This window comes from Chiloscyllium punctatum, chromosome 12 (assembly GCF_047496795.1).
Source record: "Chiloscyllium punctatum isolate Juve2018m chromosome 12, sChiPun1.3, whole genome shotgun sequence".
NCBI classification, from domain to species: Eukaryota; Metazoa; Chordata; class Chondrichthyes; order Orectolobiformes; family Hemiscylliidae; genus Chiloscyllium; species Chiloscyllium punctatum.
Window position 1 is genome coordinate 211,785 of NC_092750.1, and position 27,541 is coordinate 239,325.

The following is a 27,541-nucleotide window of genomic DNA, read 5'->3' on the forward strand; positions in this document are numbered from 1 at the left end:
GGCAGATGGCGTACTGGGCTTTATTGGTAGAGGAATTGAGTTCCGGAGTCCTGAGGTCATGTTGCAATTGTATAAGACTCTGGTGCGGCCTTATCTGGAGTATTGTGTACAGTTCTGGTTGCCATACTTTAGGAAGGATGTGGAGGCACTGGAACAGGTGCAGAGGAGGTTTACCAGGATGTTGCCTGGCATGGTAGGAAGATCGTATGAGGAAAGGCTGAGGCACTTGGGGCTGTTCTCATTGGAGAAAATAAGGTTTAGGGGAGATTTGATAGAGGTGTACAAGATGATTAGGGGTTTAGATAGGGTTGACAGTGAGAACCTTTTTCCACGTATGGAGTCAGCTGTTACTTGGGGACACAGCTTTAAATTAAGGGGAGGTTGGTATAGGACAGATGTTAGGGGTAGATTCTTTACTCAGCGGGTTGAGAGTTCATGGAATGCCCTGCAAGTATCGGTGGTGGACTCTCCCTCTTTATGGTCATTCAAGCGGGCATTGGATAAGCATATAGAGGTTATTGGGCTAGTGTAGGTTAGGTAGGCTTCAGTCGGCGCAACATTGAGGGCCGAAGGGCCTGTACTGCGCTGTATTTTTCTATGTTCTATGTTCTATTTCAACTGTACGCAGTCAGCAACAAAACAACATATGTTCTATCCATAAACAGTCAGAAAAATCACAGCTACAATCAGAGTCTATGCTAGTCTCAACAATTGAGACTTGTGGAGTCAGAGATGTGCAGCAAGGAAACAGATTTTTTGGTGCAATTCGTCCTTGCTGCCCAGACATCCTAAATAATCTAGTCCCTGTGGTTCTGTTCGCCGAGCTGGGAATTTGTCTTGCAAACGCTTTGTCCCCGGTCTAGGTGACATCCTCAGTGCTTGGGAGCCTCCTGTGAAGCGCTTCTGTGATGTTTCCTCTGACATTTATAGTGACCTGTCTCTGCCGCTTCCGGTTGTCAGTTTGAGCTGTCCGCTGTAGTGGCCGGTATAGTGGGTCCAGGTCGATGTGTTTGTTGATAGAGTCTGTGGATGAGTGCCATGCCTCTAGGAATTCCCTGGCTGTTCTCTGTTTGGCTTGCCCTATAATGGTAGTGTTGTCCCAGTCGAATTCATGTTGCTTGTCATCTGTGTGTGTGGCTACTAAGGATAGCTGGTCGTGTCGTTTCGTGGCTAGTTGGTGCTCATGGATATGGATCGTTAGCTGTCTTCCTGTTTGTCCTATGTAGTGTTTTGTGCAGTCCTTGCATGGGATTTTGTACACTACATTAGTTTTGCTCATGTTGGGTATCGGGTCCTTCGTTCTGGTGAGTTGTTGTCTGAGCGTGGCTGTTGGTTTGTGTGCTGTTATGAGTCCTAGTGGTCGCAGTAGTCTGGCTGTCAGTTCAGAAATGCTCCTGATGTATGGTAGTGTGGCTAATCCTTTGGGTTGCAGCATGTCTTCGTTCCGTTGTCTCTCCCTTAGGCATCTGTTGATGAAATTGCAAGGGTATCCGTTTTTGGCGAATACCTTGTATAAGTGTTCCTCTTCCTTTTTTTGCAGTTCTGGTGTGCTGCAGTGTGTTGTAGCCCTTTTGAATAGTGTCCTGATGCAACTTCGTTTGTGTGTGTTGGGGTGGTTACTTTCATAGTTTAGGACTTGGTCTGTGTGTGTGGCTTTCCTGTAAACTTTGTGGTGAATTCTCCATTCGGTGTTCTCTGTACCATCACGTCTAGGAATGGGAGTTGGTTGTCCTTTTCTTCCTCTCTAGTGAATCGGATTCCTGTGAGTGTGGCGTTGATGATCTGGTGTGTGTTCTCTATTTCTGTGTTTTTAATTATTACAAAGGTGTCATCCACCTATCTGACCCAGAGTTTGGGTTGAATTTGTGGTAAGACTGTTCTAACCTTTGCATTACTACTTCTGCTATGAGTCCAGAGATCGGTGAGCCCATGGGTGTTCCGTTGATTTGTTCGTAGACAGGGGACGAAACGTTTGCAAGACAAATTCCCAGCTCGGCGAACAGAACCACAACAACAAGCACCCGAGCTACAAATCTTCTCCCAAACTTTAATCTAGACCCATTTGCCAGCATTTGGCCAATATCCCCCTAAACCTTCCGATTCATATACCCATCCAGATGGCTTTTAACTGTTGTAATTGTACCAGCCTCCATCACTTCCTCTCGCAGCTCATTCCATACACGCACCAGCCTCTGCATGAAAGTTGTCCCTTAGGTCCTCTCTCTGTAGTTCCCAAGATCCACCTGTTCATCCTTTCAGGAATGTTCAGCACTTGCTGCCAAGCAAGAGAAACGCATGCTTCCCATCTAACCTCGAGTCTAATTTAATGACTGCTGAATGGTGCATTGTACTGCAGCGTGCAGTCTACTTCCTTGTAGCACTCGACTGATGTCTGAAATTAAGTGCTTAATTTCTACCCTCTTGGTCTCAAAACCTGGTAGTGCTGCTAGTGAGGCAAGGTGGCTCATTCAAGAGCTGCACTCGCTATTTTCCTCAGTATGACAGAAAGTATCATTACTAACACTACTGTACATCTTTGTAATAAAGCATTTTAAATTCAACTAGACAGACTCTATCTAAAAAAACATACCTTGATCTCCAAAATTTAACACATTTAGAAAAGTCATGACATATCGCTCACCTGGAACACAAACAGAAAATACAGGGGAGTTTAAAACTCTAACTCTGTCAATCTGGACCTAAAAGAGAAATTGGGAAAAATTTGCACACACTTATTTAAAACTTTTAACTCTTGGTGATGAATCCAGGAATAACGGAGCTTGATTTCTAATGCATGACTCCAGTGAGATCCAACCACAACCAACAGGTTGAAAAATACGTGTTAAAATCAATACTTTAAACAGTGTATTTCTTTTACATTATGGATGGTTTCAGAGATCTGTTTGTTTATTTCAATTGTTGCAGAACATGGGAACCTTAGGACATCGCATGTGTCTTAGATTCAAAAAAGTCTATAGCACAGAAAGAAGCCAATCAGTCCGACGGGTGTGTTGTCTCTTTGAAGGAAGTAATTTGCCTAATCCCTTCCCCTGCCTTTTTCCTGCATACATGGTGTTTCTTTTTCAAATAATGTGTGACCATGCATGCAGGAACTATCTTCAGCTCATCCTCAGCATTTCCAAATTTAGCTGGATAGCTGGATTCACTGTGCAGCATCAGATAGGATGGCAGTTTCCTAGGTCATATTTTCTAGGAGGTAGTCACTCCATGGACAGTGAGATGCAATACGTGGCCAACCACAAGAGCAGGAAAAGACAAATAATAAAGGTCTTGAGGTGGTGAGCCAATCTCAAACTGGACTCAGCACAGCTGCAAGTGAAACAGTGCAGTCTAGGCTCTAAGCAACAGGAAAGGAACTGTACAGGAGGGAACATTAATGTGAAGAAATACAGTTGCTAAAGTAGATTCTATCATTAGAGGGATAGAGAGGCATTTCTGTAAATGTCAAGGTAAATGATATCATGGAGAAGGTGCAAAATATGCTGCAGGGAGAATGAAGTGAACCAGACTTTGTGGCATATGCTGGTACTGAGGATGGAGAAAGACATGATCGAAAAATATAAGGTCCGGAGAGGTCTTGACTTCTTGGGCTTCAAGGTAGATGTCTCGAGTCTTGACGGTAGATGTGGAGAGGATATTTCCTATTCTGTAAGCATCTAGAATGAGGGGTTACTGTTTAAAACTCAACAGAGATGAGACAATTGCTTTCCTTTTTGAGGGTTGAGAGTTGTAGAACACTTCTAGTTACAGTCAGATGAGCTAAGGTCTTACTAAATGATGGAGTAGGCTTGAGGGGCCAAATTACCAACTCCTGCTCCATATTTGTACATACATATTGAGGTCATAACATCAGACTTTCAAGAGCTGGGGAGGAAGTTAAAAAGGAGGACCTCAAGAGTAGTCCCACTGCCAAACATAGCCAAAGTAGAAATAGGAAAATAGGGACAAACAATCAAATAGAATCTCTTGTCAAGAGGAAGAAGGCAGCTTATGTTATGATGAGACGTGAAGGCTCAGTTAGGGTGCTCGAGTTACAAGTTAGCCAGGAAAGACCTAAAGAGAGAGCAAAGAAGAGCCAGGAGGAGTCATGAGAAGTCGTTGGCAGATAGGATCAAGGAAAACCCTAAAGTTTTCTTTAGGTATATCAGGTATAAAAGAATGACTAGAGAAAGATTAGGGCCAATCAGGGATAAATCGACGTTTCGGGCATAAGCCCTATGCCCGAAACGTCGATTCTCCTTCTCCTTTGATGCTGCCTGACCTGCTGCGCTTTTCCAGCAACACATTTTTAAGCTCTGATCCCCAGCATCTGCTGTCCTCACTTTCTCCTTGCCAATCAGGGATAGTAGTGGGAAGTTGTGCATGGAGTCCGTGGTGATGGGGGAAGCGCTAAATGAATATTTTTCGTCAGTATTCACACTGGAAAAAGACAATGTTGTCGATGAGAATACTGAGACAGGCTATGAGGCTAGATTGGATTGAGGTTCATAACGAGGAGGTGTTAGCAATTCTAGAAAGTGTGAAAATAGGTAAGTCCCCTGGGCCAGATGGAATTTAACCAAGGGTTCTCTGGGAAGCCAGGGAAGAGATTGCAGAACCTTTGGTTTTGATCTTTATGTCATCATTGTCGACAGGAATGGTGGCAGAAGACTGGAGGATAGCAAAATGTTGTCCCCTTGTTCAAGGAAGAGAGTAGAGACAACCTTGGCAATTATAGACCAGTGAGCCTTACTTTGGTTGTGGTAAAGTGATGGGAAAAGTTATAAGAGATAGAATTCATAATTATCTAGAGGAATAAGTTGATTAGGGATAGTTAACACAGTTTTGTGAAGGAGGGGTTGTGTCTCACAAACGTTATTGAGTTCTTTGAGATGGTGACCAAACGGATGAGGTTAGGGCAGTTGATGTGGTGTATATGGATTTCAGTAAGGTGTTTAATAAGGTTCCCCACAGTAGGCTACTGCACAAAATACAGAGGCATGAGATAGAGGGTAATTTGGATCAGAAATTGGCTAGCTGAAAGAAGGCAGAGTATGGTGGTTGATGGGAAGTGGAGTTCAGTTACTAGTGGAATACAGCAAGGATCTGTTTTGGGGCCACTGCTGTTTGTCATTTTTATAAATGACCTAGATGAGGGCATAGAAGGATGGGTTAGTAAATTTTCGGATGACACAAAGGTCGGTAGAGTTCTGGATAGTGCTGAAGGATGTTGCAGGTGACAGAGCGACATAGATAAGCTGCAGAGCTGGGCTGAGAGGTGGCAAATGGAGTTTAATACGGAAAGTGTGAGGTGATTCACTATGGAAGGAGTAACAGGAATACAGAATACTGAGCTAATGGGAAACTTCTTGGTAGTGTGGATGAGCAGAGAGATCTTGGTGTCCATATGCACAGGTCCCTGAAAGTTGCCTCAGGTTGATAGGATTGTTAAGAAGGCATATGGTGTGTTAAAAGTCATACAACACCAGGTTATAGTCCAACAGGTTTATTTGAAAGCACTAGCTTTTGGAGCGCTGCTTCATCATCAGGTGGTCACAGCCAATTGATAAAGGAGCAGCGCTCTGAAAGCTACTGCTTCCAAATAAACCTGTTGGACTATAGCCTGGTGTTGTATGATTTTTAAATTTGTACAGCCCAGTCCAACATCCACACCTCCAAATCACAATTCCATACAGTGTGTTAAGTTTTATTGGCAGAGGGATTGCGTTTCAGAGCCACAAGGTCATGCTGCAGCTGTGAGAAACTCTGGTGCAGCTATACTTGGAATATTGCGTACAGTTCTGGTCACCGCGTTATAGGATGGACGTGGAAGCTTTGGAAAAGGTGCAGAGGAGATTTACTAGGATGTTGCCTGGTATGGATGGAAGGTCTTCTGAAGAAAGACTGAGGAACTTGAGGTTGTTTTCATTACAGAGAAGAAGGTTGAGATGTGACTTAATTGAGGCATATAAGATAATCAGAGGATTAGATAGGGTGGACAGTGAGAGCCCTTTTCCTCATATGGTGATGGTTAGCACGAGGGGACATAGCTTTATATTGAGGAGTGATAGAAATAAGACGGATGTTAGAAGTAGTTTCTTTACTCAGAAAGAAGTAGGGGTATGGAAATCTCTGCCTGCAACAGTAGTAGTCTCGCCAATTTTAAGGGAATTTAAATGGTCATTGGATAAACATATGAATGAAATAGTATAATGTAGGTCAGAAAGGCTTCAGATTGGTTCTGCAGGTCAGCGCAACCGAGGGCCAAAGGGCCTGTACTGCGCTGTAATGTTCTACGTTCTAGAAGTAAAACATTGCAGATACTAGAAAGCTAAAATTAAAACAGGAAGTGCTGAAGAAACTGGCTAAAGAGGATTGAGAGTCTTTGGAACTCCTTGCCAGAGTATTTATGTATATTTAAGGCTGAGATAGTCTCTTGATGATTTGAGGCATCAAGGATTATAGGGAAAGGGCAGGAAAATGTAAGTGAAGAGTGGAAGAGGCTTAAGGGGCCAAATGGCCTACTCTTGTTCCTATTTCTTATGGTCTTATTACATCTATAAGGATGGAATAGTTAACATTTCAAGTCCACTGTTCATTGAAATTCGAAAAGTCTTTGGAGAAGTGTTTTTGAATACAAAATTTTAACTCTGTTTCTCTTTCTAGAAACAGTGCAAGAACTGTTGAATTTTCCAGCATTTCTCCTTTTATGTTCAGCAGGAACAATGAAGCAAGGTAGATTATTGGAACATTGGGACCAGTACTACTTCCTGAAGAAGGGCTCATGCCTGAAATGTCGATTCTCCTGCTCCTTGGATGCTGCCTGACCTGCTGCACTTTTCCAGCAACACATTTTCAGCACCAGTACTAGCATACAGAAATAAAAAAAGATAAGGTCCTGGAAGTGTATTTTGGGCAGGAATAAAGAGGAAAGTTGTACCATGCTGGGGGGAGGAAATGACTTAGTGCCATTATTGCTGGACTATTAATTCAGAGACCCTCATAATGTTCTGGGGACTAGAGTTCAAATCCTGCCACAGCAACTGGTGGAATTTGAATTCAATTGTTAAAAATATTGGAATTAACAGTCTAAATGATGACCATTAATCTATTGTCAATTGTTGGGAAAACCCAACTGGTTCACTGATGTCCTTTAGGGAGGATAACTGCCATCCTTGTGGTCTGGCCTATGAATGATTCCACACTCTCAGCAATGTGGTTGACTCTTAGCTGCCCTCTGGACAATTATGGATGGGCAATAAATGCTGACCCAGCCAGTGACATCCTCATCTCATGAATGAATTAATAAAACAAAATCAGACAGGAGCAGACTAAGAAGCACTAGGATGAATGCAAAAATAAAACAATAAAGTACAACTGTAAATACACAAAACATGGGGCAAAGAACAGTAACAGAACAGGACCTTTGGCCCACCAAACCTGCACCCACACATGATGCCTTTCTAAACTACAAACCTTTTGCCTCTATGTGGTCGGTATCCCTATATTCCCTGCCTATTCATGTATCTGTCAAGATGCCTGAACACTGCTATTGTATATGCCTCCACCACGTCCACTGACAGTATGTTCCAGGCACTTACCACCCTCTGCATAAAAAACTTGCCTCTCATGTCTCCTTTGAACTTTCCTCAATTTACATTAAACCTATGCCCGAGTAACTGACATTTCTACCCTGCGAAAAAGCTCGGACTATCCATTCTATCAGGCCATCCCTTAGCCTCTAACAGTCAAGTGAAAATAAATTGAGTTTGTCCAATTTCTCCTCACAGCGAATACATTCCAAACCAAACAACATCCTGGTAAACCTTTTCTGTACCCTCTCCAAAGTTTCCGCATTCTTCTGATTGTGTACAGTTCTGGTCACTACACTATATTCCAAATGGAGCTTAACTAAAGTTCTAAACAGCTGCAACTTGTGCCCCAACTGATGAAGGCAGGCATGCAATATGCCTTCTTGGCCAACTTATCCACTTGTGTCACTTCTTTCAGGGAACCTCTAGCCTAGATCCCTCTGTATTTTAATGCTTTGAAGGGCTTTGCCTACATTAGACCTTCCAAAATGCATTATCTTGCATTTGTTTGGATTAAATTCCATTGTCATTTCTCTACCCAAGACTCAAGCCTATCTATGATCTGGAGTAGAGTGGTGCTGGAAAAGCACAGCTGTTCAGACAGCATCCGAGGAGCAGTAAAATCGAAGTTTCGGGCAAAAGCCCTTCATCAGGGATACAGGCAGAGTGCCTGAAGGGTGGAGAGATAAACCTCCTCTCATTTATCTCTCCACCCTTCAGGCACTTTGCCTATATTCCTGATGAAGGGCTTTTGCCCAAAATGTCGATTTTACTGCTCCTCGGATGCTGCCTGAACTGCTGTGCTTTTCCAGCACCACTCTACTCCAGAATCTGGTTTCCAGCATCTGCAATCATTGTTTTTATCAAGCCTATCTATGTCTGTCTGTATTTTCTGGCAATCTTTCTCACTATCTGCAGTTCCTCCAATCTTTGTGCTATCCACAGCGTACTAATCAGACCACCTACACCCTCCTCCAAATCATTTATATACATTACAAATAACCAGGATACAGCACTAATCCCTGGAGAACAACACTGTTCACAGATCTCCAGTCAGAAAAATACCCTTCCACTGTTTGCAACATTTAAAAGACATCTGGACATGAATAGGAAGGGTTTGGAGGGATATGGGTCGGGTGCTGGCAGGTGGGACTAGATTGGGTTGGGATTTCTGGTCAGCATGGATGAGTTGGACCGCAGGGTCTGTTTCTGTGCTGTAAATCTCTATGACCTGATGCTACTTTCTGTCTTTTATGACCAAGCCAGTTCTGTATCCATCTTACCAGCTCACCAACGGTCCCAAGGAGTTCACCTTCTGTGCCAGACAGCCATGAGGAACCTTGTCAGAGGTCTTGCTAAAGTCCAAATTAATAACAACCACCACCCTACTCTCATCAACCATAGAACACAGAACATTTCAGCGCAGTATCAGCCCTTCAACCGACTTTTCACCGACCTGTGGAACCAATCTAAAGCTCATCTAACCTACACTATTCTATTCTCGCCCATATGCCTATCCAATGACTATTTAAATGCCCTTAAAGTTGGCGAGTCTATTACTGTTGCAGGCAGTGCATTCCACACCCCTACTACTTTCAGAGTAAAGAAACTACCTCTGACATCTGTCCTAAATCTATCACCCTCAATTTAAAGCTATGCTCCCTCATGCTAGCCATCACCATCTGAGGAAAAAAGACTCTCATTGTCCACCCTACGTAACCCTCTGGTTATCTTGTATGTCTCAATCACATCACCACTCAACCTTCTTCTCTCTAACGAAAACAGCCTCATGTCCCTCAGCCTTACCTCGTCAGAACTTCCCTCCATACCAGACAACATCCAAGTAAATTTTCTCTGAACCCTTTCCAAAATTTCCACATCCTTCCTATTATGCGGTGACCAGAACTGTACGTAATACTCCAAATATGGCCGCTCCAGAGTTTTGTACAGTTGTAGCAAGATCTCATGGTTCCAAAGCTCAATCCCTCTACCAATAAAAGCTAACACACTGTATGCCTTCTTTACAACTCTATCAACCTGTTTGGCAACTTTCAGGGATCTATGTACCTGGACACAGATGTCTCTGCTTATCTACACTACCAAGAATCTTACCATTAGCTCAGTAACCTGCATTCCTGTTACTCCTTTCAAAGTGAATCACCTCACACTTTTCCGCATTAAATTCCATTTGCCATCTCTCAGCCCAGCTCTGCAGCTTACCTATGTCACTCTGTAACCTACAACATCCTTCATCACTATCCACAACTCTAGTGACCTTAGTGTCATCTGCAAATTTACTAACTCATCCTTCTATGCCCTCATCCAGGTCATTTATAAAAAAATGACAAACAACAGAGGACCTAAATCGAATCTTTGCGGTTCTCAGCTAGTAACACAACTCCAGGATGAATATTTCCCATCAATCACCACCATGTCTTCTTTTCTCAACTAGCCAATTTCTGATCCAAGCCACTAAATCACCCTCAATCCCATGCCTCCATATTTTACACAGTAGCCCACTATGGGGAACCTTATCAACATTCTTCCCATGTCTGCGTGGGTTTCCTCTGGGTGCTCTGGTTTCCTCCCACAGCACAAAAAATGTGCAGGTTAGATGAATTGGCCATGCTAAATTGCCCGTAGAGTTAGGTGAAGGGGTAAATGTAGGGGAATGGGTCTGGGTGGATTGCGCTTCGGCGGGTGGGTGTGGACTTGTTGGGCCAAAGGGCCTGTTTCCACACTAAGTAATCTAATCTAAAAAAAAAACCATCTTTCTGATAGGAAGGAGATCAGAATTGCACGCAATATTCCAACAGTGGCCTAACCAATGTCCTGTAGAGCCACAATATGGCCTCCCAACTCCTGTACTCAATACTCTGACCAATAAAGGAAAGCATACAAAACACCTTCTTCACTATCCTATCTACCTGTGACTCCACTTGCAAGGAGCTATGAACCTGCACTCCAAGGTCTCTTTGTTCAGCAACACTCCCTAGGACCTTACCATTAAGTGTCTAAGTCCTACTAAGATTTGCTTTCCCAAAATGCAGCAACCCGCATTTATCTGAATTAAACTCCATCTGCCACTTCTCAGCCCATTGGCTCATCTGGTCCAGATCCTGTTGTAACCCTCTTCGCTGTCCACTACACCTCCAATTTTGGTGTCATCTGCAAACTTACTAACTGTACCTCATGCTCGCATCCAAATCATTTATGTAAATGACAAGAAATAGAGTACCCAGCACCGATCTTTGTGGCACTCCACTGGTCACAGGCCTCCAGTCTGAAAAACAAGCCTCCACCACCACCCTCTGTCTTTTACCTTTGAGCCAACAAGGTTCTTGAATCTTGTCATCCTTGTCTTTTATTTTCATAGAACTGTGTTGGTCCTGAACTCTAACCAACTGGACTTTCAAAGATTCCTATGTGACAAATGTGGATTTAGCCTCAAACAGCCACCCAGAATCTACGTTCCCAAGTTACTGCGTAATATTGTGGTAGTTAGCCTTCTGCCAATTTACTCTCACCTGAGGACTACTCTTATCTGTATCCACAAGTCACTTAAAACTAACATAATTATAATTGTTGTTCCCGAAATGCGCCCCCACTGAAACTTCAATCACCTGGCTGGCATCATTCCCCAATACTGGCTCTGCTAGGGCCACTTCCCTAGGTGGACTATTTAAATGTTACTTCAAAAGACCCTCCTGGACACACTGAACAAATTCCCTCACATCCAAGTCCCTGGAACTAAGGTAGTGCGAGTCAATAAATTGGAGGTTAAAATCACCACCATAGCAATCCTGTTGTTTTCACATTTTTCCATGATTTGTCTACATATCTGTTCCTCCATTTCCGCTGGCTGTTGGGTGTCTGTAGTACAACCCCATCAAAGTAATTACCGCCTTCCTACCATGCCTGCCTCTACCACCTCTGCTGGCAACGCATTCCAAACGCCCACCACCCTCTGTGTGAAGTACATGCCATGTGTATGCCCCTTAAACGTTCCACTTCTCACCTTGAAAGCGTGACCTCTCCTTATTGAATCCTTCACTCTAGGAAAAAGCTGGTGTCTATCCACCCTGTCTATACCTTTCATGATTTTGTAAACCTCAATCAGATCACACCTCAATCTCCTTTTTTCTAATGAAAATAAACCTAACCGACTCAATCTTTCTTCATAGCTAGCACCTTCCATACCAGGCAACATCCTCGTAAACCTTCTCTGCACCCTCTCCAAAGCATCCACATCCTTTTGGTAATGTGGTGACCAGAACTGTACACCGTTTTCTAAATGTGGCCAAACCAATGTCTTGTACAATTTTAACATGATTTGCCAGCTCTTATACTCAATACCCCATCCAATGAAGGCAAGCATACTATATGCCTTCTTGACCACTTTATCCACCTGTGCAGCAACCTTCAGGGTACAATAGACCTGCACTCCCAGATCTCTCTGCCCATCAACTTTTCCCAAGGGTCTTTCATTCATTGTATAATTCCATCTAGAATTAGTCTTGCCTGAATGCATCACCTCACATTTGTCTGGATTGAAAGCCGTCTGTCACTTTTCCGCCCAACTTTCCAGTCTATCTATATCCTCCTGTATTGTCTGACAGTCCCTTACGCTTTCTGCTACTCCACGAACCTTCATGCCATCTGCAAACTTGCTGATCATACCAACAGTGCCCTCTTCCACATCATTTATGTATATTACAAACAACAGTGGCCCCAACACTGACGCCTGTGGAACACCACTGGTCACCTTTCCCCATTTCGAGAAACTCCCTTCAACTACTACTCTCTGTCTCCAGTTCTTTATCCACCTAGCTAGAACACCCTGCGCACCATGTGACTTCACTTTCTCCATTAGTCTACCTTATCAAACGCTTTACTAAAGTCCACGTATATTACATCAACAGTCCTTCCTTCATCTATCAACTTGGTCACTTCCTCGAAGAACTCTATTAAGTTGGTAAGGCACAATCTCCCCCGCACAAAACCACATTGCCTATCACTGAAAAGCCCATTCTTTTCTAAATATAAATAGATCCTATTCCTCAGTACCTTCTCCAGCAACTTTCCCACCACCGACGTCTGGCTCACCGGAATATCCCTACTACCCTTCTTGTACAGGGAGACAACATGAGCAACCCTCCAGTCCTCCGGCACCTCACCTGTATTTAAGGATGCCACAGAGATATCTGTCAGGGTCCCAGCTATTTCCTCTCTTGCCTCCCTAGCAACCTGGGATAGATCCCATCCAGTCCTGGGGATTTGTCCACCTTAATAACCTCTAGCCTACCCAACACATTCTCCCTACTTATGTCAACGTGATCCAGACAAATCAATATTCTATCTCTAATCTCAACATTCATCATGTTCCTCTCCTCAGTGAAAACTGATGCAAAGTAATCATTCAGAATCTCACCCATTCTCTCAGGTTCGACACTCAGCCTTCCTTCATTATCCGATAGTGGACCAATCCTTTCTCTAGTTACCTGCTTGCTACTTATAGAAGAATAAAATACTTTGGGATTTTCCTTAATTCTGCTCATTAAAGCTATTTCATGACTTTTAGCCCGCTTGATTCCTCGTTTAAGACTTGTCCTACTCTTCCAATATTCCTCCAGGGCCCGTTCTGTTCGTAGCTGCCTAGACCTTATGTACGCTTCCCTTTTCCTCTTGGCTAGTTGTACAATTTCTTCTGTCATCTACCGTTCATGGATCTTGCCTTTCCTATCCTAACCTATCTTTGAAAGCCTCCCACCTCTCAAATGTGGACTTCCCTGTGTCCAATCCACATTTCCAAGCTCCTGCCTAATTTTGATATAATTGGCCTTGGCCCAGTTTAGTACTCTTCCCCGAGGACCACTCTCTTCTTTATCTACGAGTATTCTAAAACTTACAGAATTGTGGTCACTGTTCCCAAAGAAATCCCCCGCTGCAACATCTACCACCTGTCCTGGCTCATTCCCCTGTACCAGGTCCAATATGGCCCCTTCTCTCGCCAGACTATTGACATACTGCACTAGAAAACTCTCCTGGACACTTACAAATTCTATCCCATCCAGACCTCTGACGTTAATTTTATCCCAGTCAATGTTGGGAAAATTAAAATCTCCCATCACCACTACCCTATTGCCTCTACATCTTTCCATAATCTGTTTATCTATTTGTTCTTCTACCTTACACTCACTGCTGGGAGGCCTGTGTGACTGCATCCTTCTTATTTCTCAACTCCACGCATAATGCCTCACTACCCAAGACCTCCATAGTGTGCTCCTTTAGCACAGCCGTGATATCGTCCTTGACCAGCAATACAACTTCACCCCCCCTTTTACTTCCCTCCCTGTCCTGTCTGAAGCATCTATATCTTGGAACATTTAATTGCCAATCATCATGTCCTTCCTTCATTCTCCCTGTCCGCTGCTCCTCTTAGCCTTATTGGCCTTAGTCTCTCACACCTCCTTGGTCATTTCACTTGCTGAAATTCTGCACTAGTACTTCAAACCCTCCTGAGTGACACTATCAAGTGTACCTGCCAAAATATTGGTGCCCCTCCAGTTTAAGTACAACCTGTCTTTCTGATGTAGGACTGCCTGCCAGCTGCTCTGTAAGAGATTCTAATGATCCAAATATCTGAAACCGTCCTCCTACATCAACTCTTTAGCCACGTATTTAATCATACTTTCTTCCTATTCCTAGCCTTACTGGTAACAAAAATGTGCCCATGAGCTTCAAGCACAAACAGCAGAGTGCAACTATGTTGCGGCAATAATGGAAATGAAGCTTAAAATGGTGAGAACTTGGGCATTTAAACAAAGATATAAACTGTTTAAAAATATAGAGAAGGATAAAAGGGTGGTGGGATGACAGTACTGAATAAAAAAGACATTGTAATATTGAAGAGACAGGGTATGTCCCTGAAAGGGAAATAACAGAGTCCAATTGGTTGGAGTAGAGAAGCAAAAAAGTGTAAGACCACACTATTTGGATATTTAATACACCTACAAAAAGTGAGAGGGAGAGATGGAAATTGGGATAAGGTTGGAGTAAAATACAAGAAGGGGAGGAACTTTGGAAATGCGTTCAGGAGATCTTGCTCAATTAGTGGGCATTTTCAGTCTCAAGTGAATGCTGGTTTTGGTATTAGGAGATGTCAAGAGGACCAAATGTCAGTGGAAAATACTTCGGTAAGAGAAACTGAGGTATTGGAGGCAATGGGCTGTGTGGAAAGTGAAAGGAAGATGACTGTGGCGGAAAGGTTGGCCAATATTAGGATAGTAAAAGTCACCCGATACCTACAATCCCAGGTTGCCAAAAGTGGGAGTGAAAAAACAGCAGAAAGACAGATCTTAAATCTGCCTTAAAGTTGGTGAAGTTTCTAGTGTCCTAAAGAGTGCAAATATGACTCTGTTATTCAGGAAAGACTGTACAGAGAGTCCTAGAATCTACAAGCTGATTAGTTTTTCATTAGTGATAAGGCAGGCTTTAGAAACATCAGTCAGAGAAGTATCAGTGAAAAGCTGAAGAGGTTGAAGACAATTAAGGAAAGGCAACATGTTTTTGTAAAAGACGGATGACGCTTGACTAATCAAATTAATATTTTGATAAAGTATCAGAAAAGGTAAATCAAGAGAATGCAGTGGATGCTGTTCATATGTATTTTAAAGAAGTTTACAAGTTTTTTCATATAAAAGGCTGGTTAACAAAATGGAGATTTGTGATAGGAGGGCCAGTATGCATTGGATAAAAAAGCAGCTTTAGGTCAGAATACAGCACGTCATGGTAGATAAATCAAATTATTAGAGAAAATCAGGTCTGGCAGCATCAGTAAAGTGTGAAAAACAGAGTTAACATCTCAAATCGGATATGACTCCGTCAAATCTGAAGAAATTGGACTTGAAACGTTAACGGCTTCTTCATCACCACTTGTCTATATTTCTCCAGCATGCACAATAATTAGCTTTTATTTTGACATGGTGGAAAATTGTGTTAACTTGGTTCTTGGGATACAGAGTAAAATTTCAAAATTCAATAATGATACCAAACTTGGAAAAGTGACAAAATAGATAGGTTTCAAGAACACATTGGTGGATTACACTGTGTACAGAGGGAACCCTGGAGACAGCATACAACTTCTAAACAGTTCATTTGTTTAAACATTCAAGCATGACCTGTCCTATATGTAAGAGATGGCAAATTTCATATTGGACTTATTGGAATTCCAAGAACCCACTGAACAGGCATGAAATCAAATCATTCCTGATCTTGAAGGACTGCCTAGGAGGAGGAGGAGATTCTGGATTTAGTGGTGCTGGAAGAGCACAGCAGTTCAGGCAGCATCCGAGGAACAGTAAAATTGACATTTTGGGCAAAAGCCCTTCATCAGGAATAAAGGCAGAGAGCCTGAAGCGTGAAGAGATAAGCTAGAGGAGGGTGGGGGTGGGGAGAAAGTAGCATAGAGTACAATAGGTGAGTGGGGGAGGGGATGAAGGTGATAGGTCAGGGAGGAGAGGGTGGAGTGGATAGGTGGAAAAGGAGATAGGCAGGTAGGACAAGTCTGGACAATCACGGGGTCAGTGCTGAGCTGGAAGTTTGAGACTGGGGTTAGGTGGGGGAAGGGGAAATGAGGAAACTGCTGAAGTCCACATTGATGCCCTGGGATTGAAGTGTTCCAAGGCGGAAGATGAGGCATTCTTCCTCCAGGCGTCTGGTGGTGAGGGAGCGGCGGTGAAGGAGGCCCAGGACCTCCATATCCTCAGCAGAGTGGGAGGGAGAGTTGAAATGTTGGGCCACAGGGCGGTGGGGTTGATTGGTGCAGGTGTCCTGGAGATGTTCAACCCACCCTCCCATCCTGGCACCTTCCCCTGTCACTGCAGGAACTGCAAAACCTGCGCCCACACTGCCTCTCTCACCTTCATCCAAGGCCCTAAAGGAGTCTTCCACATCCATCAAAGTTTTACCTGCACATCCACCAATATCATTTATTGTATCCGTTGCTCCCAATGCGGTCTCCTCTACATTGGGGAGACTGGATGCATCCTAGCAGAGTGCTTTAGGGAACATTAGATTAGATTACATTACAGTGTGGAAACAGGCCCTTCGGCCCAACAAGTCCACACCGACCCGCTGAAGCGCAACCCACCCATGCCCCTACATTTACCCCTTACCTAACACTACAGGCAATTTAGCATGGCCAATACACCTGACCTGCACATCTTTGGACTGTGGGAGGAAACCGGAGCACCCGGAGGAAACCCACGCAGACACGGGGAGAACGTGCAAACGCCACACAGTCAGTCGCCTGAGGCGGGAATTGAACCTGGGTCTCTGGCGCTGTGAGGCAATAGTGCTAACCATTGTGCCACCGTGCCGCCCACTAACATCTCCGGGACACCCGCACCAATCAACCACACCGCCCTGTGGCCCAACATTTCAACTTTCCCTCCCACTCTGCCAAGGACATGGCGGTCCTCGGCCTCCTTCACCGCTGCTCCCTCACCACCAGATGCCTGGAGGAAGAATGTCTCATCTTCCGCCTCGGAATACTTCAACCTCAGGGCATCAATGTGGACTTCAACAGTTTCCTCATTTCCCCTTCCCCCACCTAACCCCGGTCCCAAACTTCCAGCTTAGCACTGTCCCCGTGACTTGTCCTACCTGCCTATCTTCTTTTCCACATATCCACTCCACCCTACCCCCCGCCCCATCACCTTCATCCCCTCTCCCACTCACCTATTGTATTCTATGCTGCTTTATCCCCACACCCACCATCCTCGAGCTTATCTTTCCACCCTTCAGGCTCTCAGCCTTTATTCCTGATGAAGGGCTTTTGCCCGAAACGTCGATTTTACTGTTCCTTGGATGCTGCCTGAACTGCTGTGCTCTTCCAGCACCACTAATCCAGAATCTGGTTTCCAGCATCTGCAGTCATTGTTTTTACCTAGGAGGAGGGGAGACAAGCTACCAAAATGGATTGCAATTGGTAGATGTAATTCAATACACAGAAGTGAGAGGATAATGCATTTTGGCATATGGAATAGGGAGAGGCAATATAGACTTAATAGCATAATTCTGCAGATTGTTCAGGGACAGGGACCGGAGGGTGGATTTGTATTAATCTTTGAAGGTGGCAGGACATATTGAGAGTGGTCAGCACAGCATATGGAATCGTTGGCTTCATGAATAGAGGCTGAGTACAAAAGAAGTATATCTATGCTAACCAGAGCACACCCAGAGTATTACATCCTGTTACAGTTACCACATTTTAGAAAGGATGTGAGGATCCTTGAGAGGGCACAGAGGAAGTTTATCTGATTAGTTCCAGAGATGTTAGCTAGAACATTAAGTAGCGGAGGATGAAGGAACAAAAAACAAAGAGAACAAAGAAAATTTACAGCCCAGAAACAGGCCCTTCAGCCCGCAAAGCCTGAGCACATCCAAATGTACTGTCTACACCTGTCGGTCAATTCCTAAACATTTGTAACCCTCTGCTCCCCACCTACTCATGCATCTATCCAGACGCATTCTAAATGAATCTACCGTGCCTGCCTCTACCACCTCTGCTGGCAACAGGTTCCAAACGCCCACAAGCCTCTGTGTGAAGTACTTGCTGTGTGTATCCCCCTTAAACTTTCCACCTCTCACCTTGAAAGCGTGACCTCTCCTTATTGAATCCTTCATCCTGGGAAGAAGCTTATCTCTATCCACCGTGTCTATACCCTTCATGATTTTGTAAACCTCGATTGGGCCCCACCTCAAATCTCCTTTTTTCTAATGAAAATAAACTTAACCTACTCAACCTCTCTTCATAGCTAGCACCTTCCATACCAGGCAACATCCTTGTAAACCTTCTCTGCACCCTCTCCAAAGCATCTACATCCTTTTGGTAATGTGGCGACCAGAACTGTACACAGTATTCTAAATGCGGCCGAACCAATGTCTTGTACAATTTTTACATGACCTGCCAGCTCTTATATTTGATACCCGATACCCCGTCCAATGAAGGCAAGCATGCTATATGCCTTCTTGACCACTCTATCCAGCTATGCAGCAACCTTCAGGGTACAATGGACTTGCACTCCCAGATCTCTCTACCCATCAACTTTTCCCAAGGCTCTTCCATTCATTGGAGAAAGTGAGGACTGCAGATGCTGGAGATCAGAGCTGAAAAACGTGTTGCTGGAAAAGCGCAGCAGGTCAGGCAGCATCCAAGGAGCAGGAGAATCGACATTTCGGGCATAAGCCCTGCTTCAGGAATAATTCGCTCTAGAATTAGACTTGCCTAAATGTGCATCACCTTACATTTGTCTGGATTGAAATCCATCTGCCACTTTTCCGCCCAACTCTCCAGTCTATCTATATCCTCCTGCATTCTCGGACAGTCCCTTATGCTTTCTGCTACTCCACCAATCTTTGTGTCACTTGCAAACTTGCTGATCATATCAACAGCCGTCTTCTAGATCATTTATGTATATTACAAACAACAGTGGCCCCAATACTGACCCCTGTGGAACACCACTGGTCACCTTTCTCCATTTCGAGAAACTCCCTTCAACTACTACTCTCCATCTCCTGTTGCTCAAACAATTCTTTAACCACCCAGCTAGAACACCCTGCACACCATGTGACTTCACTTTCTCCATTCGTCTACCTTATCAAACCTTACTAAGGCAACCTTGTCAAACGCCTTACTAAAGTCCATGCATATGACATCAACAGCCCTTCCTTCATCTAACAACTTGGTCACTTCCTCGAAGAACTCTATTGAGTTGGTAAGGCATGATCTCTCCCGCACAAAACCATGTTGCCTATACTGATAAGCTCATTCTTTTCTAAACATAAATAGATCCCATCTCTTAATACCCTCTCCAGCAACTTCCCCACCACTGACGTGAGGCTCATTGGTCTGTAGTTATCCAGAATATCCCTACTACTCTTCTTGTACAGGGGGACAACATAAGCTACCCTCCAGTCCTCCGGCACCTCACCTGTATTTAAGAATGCCACAAAGATACCTGTCAGGGCCCCAGCTATTTCCTCTCTCGCCTCCCTCAGCAACCTGGAATAGATCCCATCCCGTCCTGGGGATTTGTCCAACTTAATAACTTCTAGCCTACCCAACACACCTTCCCTACTTATGCCAACGTGATCCAGACTAATCAAACTTCTATCTCTAATCTCAAGATTCATCATGTTCCTTTCCTCAGTGAACACTGATGCAAAGTAATCATTCAGAATCTCAACCATTCTGTTAGGTTTGGCACACAGCCTTCCTTCATTATCTTTTAGTTGAACAATCCTTTCTCTAGTTACCTGCTTGTTTCTTATAGAAGAATAGAATGCTTTGGGATTTTCCTTAATTCTGCTCGCTAAAGCTATTTCATGACCCCTTTTAGCCCACTTGATTCTTTGTTTAAGACATGTCCTACTCTTCCAATATTCCTCCAGGGCCCGTTCTGTTCGTAGCTGTCTAGACCTTATGTATGCTTCCTTTTTCCTCTTGGCTAGTCATACAATTTCTCCTGTCATCCGGTTCACGAATCTTGCCCTTTCTATCCTTTGCCTTCAACGTGACATGCCTATCCTGCACTACCGTTAACCTAAACTTGAGAACCTCCCACATCTCAAATGTGGACTTCCCATCAATTAGCTGTGTCCAATCCACATTTCCCAGCTCCTGCCTAATTTTGATATAATTGGCTTTGGCCCAGTTTAGTACTCTTCCCTGAGGACCACTCTCTTCTTTATCTACGAGTATTCTAAAACTTACAGAATTGTGGTCACTGTTCCCAAAGAAATCCCCCGCCGTAACTTCCACCAGTTGTCCTGGCTTGTTCCCCAGTACCAGGTCCAATATGGCCCCTTCCCTCGTTGGACTATTGACATACTGCTCTAGGAAACTCTCCTGGACACTTTGTACAAATTCTACTCCATCCAGACCGCTGACACGAAGTATATCCTAGTTAATGTTGGGAAAATTAAAATCTCCCATCACCACTACCCTATTGCTTCTACATCTATTCATGATCTGTTTACCTATTTGTTCTTCTACCTCACACTCACTGTTGGGAGGTCTGTAATACAGCCCCAACAATGTAACTGCACCTATCTTATTTCTCAGCTCCACCCATAATGCCTTACTACCCAAGACCGCCAAGTATCCTCCTTTAGCACAGCTGTGTATCATCCTGACCAGCAATGCAACTCCACCCCCTCTTTTACTTTCCTCCCTGTCCTGTCTGAAGCGTGCATATCCTGGAACATTTAGAAGAATATTTTGTTTTATACACAGAGTAGTAATTAGGTGGATAAGATGGTCAAGAAGGCAGACAGCATACCCGTATTCATCAGCCTGGGCATCAAATATAAATGTTGGCAAGTTATGTTTCAGCAGTATAAAACTTTAGTTGGGCCAAGTTTGGAATACCAAAGCGCAATTCTGGTCGCCACACTATCAGAAAGACGTGGATGCTTTGGAGATGGTGCAGAGAAGGTTTACCAGGATGTTGCCTGGTCTGGAGAGTTTTAGTTATGAGCACAGGTTGGATAAACACGGATAGTTTTCACTGGAAAGATAGACGCTGAGGGGAGATCTGATATGGGTCTAAAATTATGAAAGGTATAGACAGAGTAGATAGTCAGAGACTTTGTCAAGGTGAGAGAGGAAATGTTTAAGGAAGAAGTGCAGGCAAATATTTCACACAGAGGTTGATGGGTGTCTGGAACGCACTGCCAGTGGAGGTAGTGGAAGCAGGTACATTAGCGTATCATGACAGACACTGAACAGGAGGTGAACAAAAGGATAGAAACTTATTGCATGCGGAATAATTGGCAGGTCTAAATAAGTATTGGAACTGGTGCAGGCCTGGTGGGTTGAAGGGTCTGTTCCTGTGCTAAATTGAATTGTTATAACCTGGAACCTACTGCCAATGATGGAGATAGAAATGCAGGCCAAACAATAATTTCTAAAGGAAATTGGATGGATATTTGAATAAAATAAACTTAGAAAGCAAGTAGTAGGACTGATCAAATTGCTCTGTGGGGAATTGGCACACTCAATGGGCCAAATGACTTCCCTTTTTGCCATAAATGTCTCTATGACTAAGTTACTCTAATAAACTTTCTCTACTAGCATTAAGAACATTACATTTCTCACTCTAAGTTGGATAACGTCTATTTTTGATATGTAATTTGTGGCTTCTATTGTGAAGGCAGACACAAAATATTATTCAATGTCTGAAAATACTGCCATTCTGACACATAAATACATTTCTGCACAAGCAGATAGAGTATGTAAAGATGGTGAGACATATACAGAAAAAAAATCTAAAGCTTCATCTTGGGAGACAAACGTGTTTAAAGTCATTTGATCAGTGTCTGTAACCTACTCACACCTTCTGTCAGGATCTGCTTCAGAAAAGATTGTTTGTAGAAGCTCCAAGTAAGAACAGCCAATCTCAGATCGATGATAGGCTGAAAAATAAAATTGATTAGCAGGAATATACCCTACATCGGCATTTAAAACACACAAGTATTTAAAATTACTTTCAATAAAATCAGATATGAAGCCCATACATTTATGTCACTAAGCAAGTTTACAATCTGAATGGCTACAAATAAAATTGTTCACTGTTATTAGTATGGCTAAATTGGGGACAACAGGGTGATACAGCTCCTTTCCCTCTTGCCTGTTCCAAATTGTATCTTTCACAGTAATTTAAATATATTTGAGAAACCAAAGCTAATGTTGAGATCGTCACTATCTTTGTTTTATTTTCTTCATTTTTGGCTTGGAACTGAGAGTTGAAGTTGAGAATTGAACTTTGAACAGCAGCTTGCTTTAAAAAAAACAAACAATTGATGTTTGTTGTTGGGAACTGGCCTGGAAAGATATGCATGTTAATTACTGCTCTAAGAACAGTGTCATCAATTTGGCACTAAGATGTTTTTAGGTTCAGGGACTGGCACCTGGTTAATCAAGGAAGGATCAGTGCTGGCTAGCCAATCACACAAAAAAGAAAGAGAAAACAAACAATGAACTGGCTTTGACAGGGTTCTGGGCAGAAGGCAGTCTTTGCTTTGGAAGCTGCTGGACATGGCCAGGTGTTTTGGTTTTGCTCTCAGTTATCAACTTACTGAAGTTCCCAGAAAAGAATCCAGTCATAAGAAATAAATAAAAGTCGCCTGCAATCTGCTTAAGTGGTTTGCATTGATGAGCAAGTTTAGATTTCAAGCAAAATGTACACTACCACATGCCTGTAATACAACGCTCATGAAAAGGATTTCATGAAGACCTAGTATTCATCATTGAGATTGTTATCAAACTGACAAATTACAATGCTTGCATTTTCTTTTTAAATTTAATCCTTAACTGTGTGTGTCTGTCAGTGTATTAGTGTGGGTTTGTATTCAACAAGATCAGGTTTAATCATACATGTTAATTAGTTTGCCTTGTGGTCTGTCTGTGCTCTGCTAAAGTTACATTCTTAATGATAAATTGCTCATGCAAGTTTTGAGAAGATTAGTAGCTCAGGTTGAGGTTTTGGATGTAAGTTTGCTCGCTCAGTTGGAAGGTTCAGTTTTAGACGTTTTGTCACTATAATAGGTAACGCCAGCAATGAGCCTCCAGATGAAGCACTGGTGGCATGGCCAACTTTTCATTTGTGTGTTTAAGTTTCCTTGGATTGGTGACATTTCCTATGATGCAGGTAGTAAATGGGATCCTAGTCAACACGTTTGTTGAATTCTAGTTGGAATGCCATGCTTCTAGGAATTGTCACGTGTCTCTCTATTTGGCTTGTCCTAGGGTGGATGTGTTGTCCCAGTCGAAATGGTGTCCTTCCTCATCTGTATCTAAAGATACTAGTGAGAGTGGGTCATGTCTTTTTGTGGCTAGTTGATGGTCATGTATCCTGGTGGCTGGTTTTCTGACTGTTTGTCCAATGTAGTGTTTGTTACAGTTCTTGCAAGGTATTTTGTAAATGACATTAGTTTTGCATGTCTGTAAAGGGTCCTTCAAGTTCAGTAGCTGCTGTTTTAGTGTGTTGGTGGGTTTGTGGGCTACCATGATGCCAAAAGGTCTAAGTAGTCTGGCAGTCATTTCCGAGATGTCTTTGATATAGAGGGGGGAGCGGCTAGGATTTCTGGACGTGTTTTGTCTGCTTGTTTGGTTTGTTGCCGAGAAATCAGAGGACTGTGTTCGTTGGGTACCTGTTCTTTTTGAATACACTGTATAGGTGATTTTCTGCTCTTCGTAGTTCCTCTGTGCTACAATGTGTGGTGGCTTATCTAAAAAACAATGTTCTAATGCAGCTTCATTTGTGGATGCTGGATTTCTTTTGTAGTTCAGTATTTGGACCTTTGTGTTGTTTTCCTGTAGACACTAGCTTGAAGTTCCCCATTGGCTGTTTGCTCTACTGCAACATCTAGGAATGGCAGTTTGCTGTTGTTATCGTCCTCTTTAGTGAATTTTATGCCAGTAAGGGGATTATTGATGGTCTTGAAGATTTCCTCTAACTTGTTTCGTTTAGTGATGACAAAGGTGTCATCCATGTTACGGACCCAAAGTTTAGGTTGAATGGTTGGCAGAGCTGTTTGTTCAAGTGCCTGAGTGCCTCTGCTAAGAACATTACAGCCTGTGCTAAGATGAATTTCACTATTTTGGAAGATAGTGTCATACTACATAGAAACAGTCCCTTTGGTCCAACTACTCCATGCCAATCAAGTTTCCTAAGCAAAACTAGTCCCACTTGCCTGCCTTAGCCCATATTTCTCTAAACCTTTCTTATCCATATACATGTCCAAATGTCTTTTAACTATTGTAATCATATCTGCATCTACCACTTCCTCTGGCAGCTTATTCCATATATGCAACACCCTCTGTGTGAAGAAGTTGCCCTTCAGGTCCTTTTTAAATCTTACCCCTCTCACCTTAAACCTATGCCCCCTCATTTTGAATTCCCCTACCCTAGGGAAAACACCTTTGCTATTCATGATTTTATAAACCTTTATACAGTCCCCCTCAACCTCCTATGCTTCAGGGAAAAAAGTCATAGACTATCCACCCTCTTCTTCTAACTCAAACCCTCCGGTCTTGGTAACATCCTCGTAAATATTTTCTACACCCTCTCCAATTTAATAATATCCTTCTAACCAGAATTGTATGCAGTACTCCAAAAGTGGTCTTCTTAATGTCTGGTACAACTGCAACATGATGTCCCAACACCTATACTCTGTGCACTGACTGATGATGGCAAGCATGCAAAATGCCTTCTTGACCACCCTGTTTACCTGTCAATTTAATATTTTTGTTTAGGAAAGAATGAAGACCAAAAGTATAGGCCAGTTATCCTAACATCTGTCATTCTGAAAGTTCCAGAATCCATTGTTAAGGAAGTTAGAGCATTAAACCTAGAAAATAGTAATGCAACAGCAGACCTAACAAGGGCTTAGTTAAAGGAAAATTATGTTACTAAAATTTTTACAAAAGTAAAAAGCAATGTAGATAAAGCAAAACCTGTAGATATGACTGCACTAATCACAATCTATATCAATGATTTGGATGAAGGACCAAAAGCGTGGTAGCAAATTCTTCCAATGACATCAAGATAAATAGGCAAGTAAGTTGTCAAGAGAGGAGAGGGAGTCTGCAAAAGGATGTAAATGGATTAATAGATTGAGGAAAAATTTGGCAGAAGTAGTACAATGTGAAAAAATATAAAGTTGTCCACTTTGGCAGGTAAAATTGAAAACGCTGTATGTTACTTAAATGGAGAGAGATTGTAAGTCTCATGTAAATCTGGTTGACCTGATGCATGGCAGAAGGTTAGTATTGAGATCCAGCAAGAGGTTAGGAAGACAAATGAAAAGTTATCATCTATTGTTAAGTGCAATCAAGTATAAAAAGTGTTTTTGCTGTAGCTGTACAGGGTCTTAAGTAAGTACCCAGCTGGAATCCTGGATACAATTTTGGACTCATTATTTGAAAAAGATATAATTGCTTTAGAAGCAGTTCAGAGAAGGTTCATGCTACTCATTCCTAAGACCATAAGATCTCAGAGTGTAAACAGGCCATCGAGTCCATCGAGTGTGTTCTGCTGTTCAATGAGGTTATGGCTGATCTGATAGCCCTGGACTCCACATCCCTGCCTTTTAGCCATAACCCTTGATTGCTTAGTGATTAAAAATCTGTCTATTTTCATGTTGAATAATCTTAATGACCCAATTTCAACAGCCCTTTACAGTAAAGAATTCCACTGACTCATAACCCCCTACCCAACGACTCCCCCGACCACTGGTATCAGTCCCTCCACACCTGGTATCAGCCTAGTGAACATTCTCTGGACTGCCTCCAAGGCTCGCATCTTTCCTTAGATATGGGGTCCAAAATTGATTACAGTATTCCAGATGTGGTCTGACTAGTGCCTCGTATAGTTTTAGCAAAATCTTCCTACTTCTATACTTCATCCCCTTTGAAATAAAAGCCAACGTTCCATTTGGTTTCCTGTTTAACTTGGGTGCTTTTTGAGATTCATGGACAAGGACTACCAAATTCCTCTGTTCTGTAGCTTTTGCAGTCTTTCTTCATTTAAATAATTTTCAGCTCCTCTATTCTTCCTGCCAAAATGCATTACCTCACGTTTACCCAAATTATATACCACCTGCCAAGTTTCTGCCCACTCACTTAACTTGTCTACATCCCTTTTCATGTCATCTTTGCCATTGTCTTACCAACTATTTTGTGTCATCTGCAACTTGGCTATAGTACATTCACTTTTCTCATCCAAGTCACTACTATGTATCATAAATAATTGAGGTCTCAGCACCAAATTCTATAGCGTAGTTATAAGTTGCTGTTCTGAAAATGTCCACCATATCCCAACTCTCTGTCTTCCATTAGTTAGTCAGTCCTCTACCCATGCATATACCAACACTGTGAGCAGCGTTTTATCCATCTTGTTGGTTACATCCTTAAAACATTCCAGTATATTTGTCAGGAATGATTTCCCCTTCATGAAGCCATGCGGACTCATTCTGATTACAAGTTTTTCTAAAAGCTGTTCTTTTACATTCTGTATAACAGACATTTTCCCAATAACAAATGTTAAGCTAGCTGGTTTATGGTCACCTTTTTTTGTCTCCTTCCCCTTTTTCAATAAAAGGTGTAACATTGACAGTTTTCCTCTGGGACCTTTTGAGAATCTAAGGATTCCTGGAAGATTACTACCAGTGCATCAAATATCTCTGTTGCTACTTCCTTTAATGTCTGGGGCTGCATCTCATCAGGTCCAGGGGATTTATCAGTCTTTAGCCCCGTCAGTTTTGCTCATACTTCTTTCCCCGTGATAGTTATTGTATTTATTTCCACTCCTCCTTTTTCCCCCTGATTATTTACAAACTTTGGAATGTTATGGGTTTTTTCTATTGTGAAGACTGATGCAAATTATTATTTTAACTCCTGTGCCATTTCCTGCATTCCCATTATTGTTTCTCTAGTCTCCTTCTCCAAGGGATCCATGCTCACTTTGGCTTCTCTCTTTCTTTTTATACATTTAAAAGGAGCTTTTGTTGTCCGCCGTGATGTTATTTGCAAGTTTACCTCAAAGTTTATTTTCTTCCTCTTCCTTTTTTTTGTGATCTTTTGTTCGTTTTTAAAACTTTTTAAATCTTCTGACATAACGCTAATCGTTGCCCCGCTGTATTTCATTCCTTTCAATTTGATGCTACCTTTAACTTTTCTTGTTAACCATTGTTGACTTCCTAGAATTCCTCTTCCTCACTGGGAGATATCTTTGCTGTGAGCCATGAGCTATTTTCTTCACTATCTGACATTGTTCCTCAAGTGTCTTTGCTGCTAAACTCCTTTCCCAGAATGTTCCATTCCCTTCTAATTGCCTTACTTAAAATTAGCACAATTATCTTCAATCTAAGTCCTACCCTCC

The 27,541-nt window shown here is 42.7% G+C and overlaps 1 protein-coding gene across 7 annotated transcripts in view; it reads right to left on the reverse strand.

The window, feature by feature from the left end:
• The window catches only part of rft1 (RFT1 homolog), a 112,053-nt gene that overhangs the window by 31,946 nt on the left and 52,566 nt on the right, over positions 1 to 27,541 (reverse strand). For 6 of the 7 annotated variants that reach the window (XR_011962005.1, XM_072581694.1, XM_072581696.1 and 3 more), the window contains 2 exons: positions 21,995 to 22,073; positions 2,591 to 2,641 (listed from right to left, as the gene is read on the reverse strand). Coding sequence is in view for 6 of the 7 variants with exons in the window: in XM_072581694.1 (XP_072437795.1) it covers positions 2,591 to 2,641; positions 21,995 to 22,073 (130 nt within the window). In the remaining variant the exon portion in view is untranslated. The remainder of the gene's footprint in view (positions 1 to 2,590; positions 2,642 to 21,994; positions 22,074 to 27,541) is intronic. The other variant, XM_072581695.1, reaches the window with a different exon arrangement.